This window comes from Eimeria mitis, genomic scaffold (genome assembly GCF_000499745.2).
Source record: "Eimeria mitis Houghton genomic scaffold, Emh_scaff8306, whole genome shotgun sequence".
NCBI lineage: Eukaryota > Apicomplexa > Conoidasida > Eucoccidiorida > Eimeriidae > Eimeria > Eimeria mitis.
Genome location: NW_013576106.1, coordinates 1 through 1,485, shown reverse-complemented (window position 1 = coordinate 1,485; position 1,485 = coordinate 1). Strand labels below are relative to the sequence as shown.

The 1,485-nt window shown below is 47.9% G+C and overlaps 1 protein-coding gene across 1 annotated transcript in view; it reads left to right on the top strand.

Annotated features, from left to right (window-relative positions):
- Nucleotides 1–1,292, top strand: part of EMH_0094550 (uncharacterized protein) — a gene marked incomplete at both ends in the record, with an annotated part of 1,608 nt that extends 316 nt beyond the window's left edge. Inside the window, one exon of the mRNA XM_013502109.1 lies at nucleotides 1,097–1,292. Within this exon, the coding sequence (XP_013357563.1) occupies nucleotides 1,097–1,292 (196 nt within the window). The remainder of the gene's footprint in view (nucleotides 1–1,096) is intronic.
- Nucleotides 1,293–1,485: the final 193 nt, after the last annotated feature.

Genomic DNA, 1,485 nt, shown 5'->3' with positions numbered 1-1,485 from the left:
AGCAGCAGGAGAAAGAGAAGGAACGTATGTCGCAGGAGCACCAGAAGCAGCAGCAGCAGCAGCAGAAGCACCATATGAAGCAGCAGCATATGAAACAACAGCAGCAGCAGCAGCAGCAGCAGCAACAGCATATAAGGCAGCAACAGCAGCAGCAGCGAATGGAGCAGCAACAGCAGCAGAAGTCTATTAGGGTTTAGGGTTTAGGGTTCCACTGCTAATAGAAACCCCCGCAAAGGCCTTTCATATATTCCCCCCAAAGAACTTTCTCCTACTCTATTAGGGTTTATTAGGGTTTATTAGGCTTTATGAGGGTTTACTAGGGTCTATTAGGGTTAACTAGGGTTTACTAGGGTTTACTAGGGTTTACTAGGGTTTATTAGGGTTTAAGAGCGTTTACTAGGGACTATTAGGGTTTACTAGGGTTTACTAGGGTTTACTAGGGTTTATTAGGGTTTATTAAGGTTTACTAGGGTTTACTAGGGTTTACTAGGGTTTACTAGGGTTTACTAGGGTTTACTAGGGTTTACTAGGGTTTACTAGGGTTTATTAGGGTTTACGAGCGTTTACTAGGGTTTATTAGGGTGTATTAGGGTTTACTAGGGTTTACTAGCGTTTATTAGGGTGTATTAGGGTTTACTAGGGTTTACTAGGGTTTACTAGGGTTTACTAGGGTTTACTAGGGTTTACTAGGGTTNAAGAGGTTTCTCCGAGCTCTGCTGTATCGACTAGGGTTTACTAGGGTTTATGAGGGTTTACTAGGGTTTATGAGGGTTTAGGGTTTACTAGGGTTTACCTAAGAACCTCCATTTCGGATAAAAACCCTAGCACTGGTCTCTTATAAATACCCCCCAAAGAGGTTTCTCCGAGCTCTGCTGTATCGACTAGGGTTTACTAGGGTTTATGAGGGTTTACTAGGGTTTACTAGGGTTTAGGGTTTACTAGGGTTTACCTAAGAACCTCCATTTCGGATAAAAACCCTAGCACTGGTCTCTTATAAATACCCCCCAAAGAGGTTTCTCCGAGCTCTGCTGTATCGTCAAACAAGTTGCTGCTGGCGGCGCCCTGCAGCAGCAAATTTATAACTTCTTGCGCGCAGTGTCCATACACCCCAACCAAAGCTCGGCCAGGCACGTCCATGTCGCCGCGCACCTGCAGCAGCAGCAGCAGCAGCAGCAGCAGATGCAGATGCAGCAGCAGCAGATGCAGATGCAGCAGATGCAAATGGAGATGCAGCAGCAGCAGCAGCAGCAGCAGCAGATGCAGCAGATGCAGCAGATGCAGATGGAGATTGAGAGGAGGATGCAGCGGATGAAGAGGAGCAGCAGCAGCAGAAGCAGCAGCAGCAGCAGCAGCAGCAGCAGATGCAGCAGCAGATGGAGATTGAGTGGAGGATGCAGCGGATGAAGAGGAGCAGCAGCAGCAGCAGCAGCAGCAGCAGCAGTAGCAGGTGAAGAGGAGGATGCAGCAGCAGATGGAGCAGCAGCA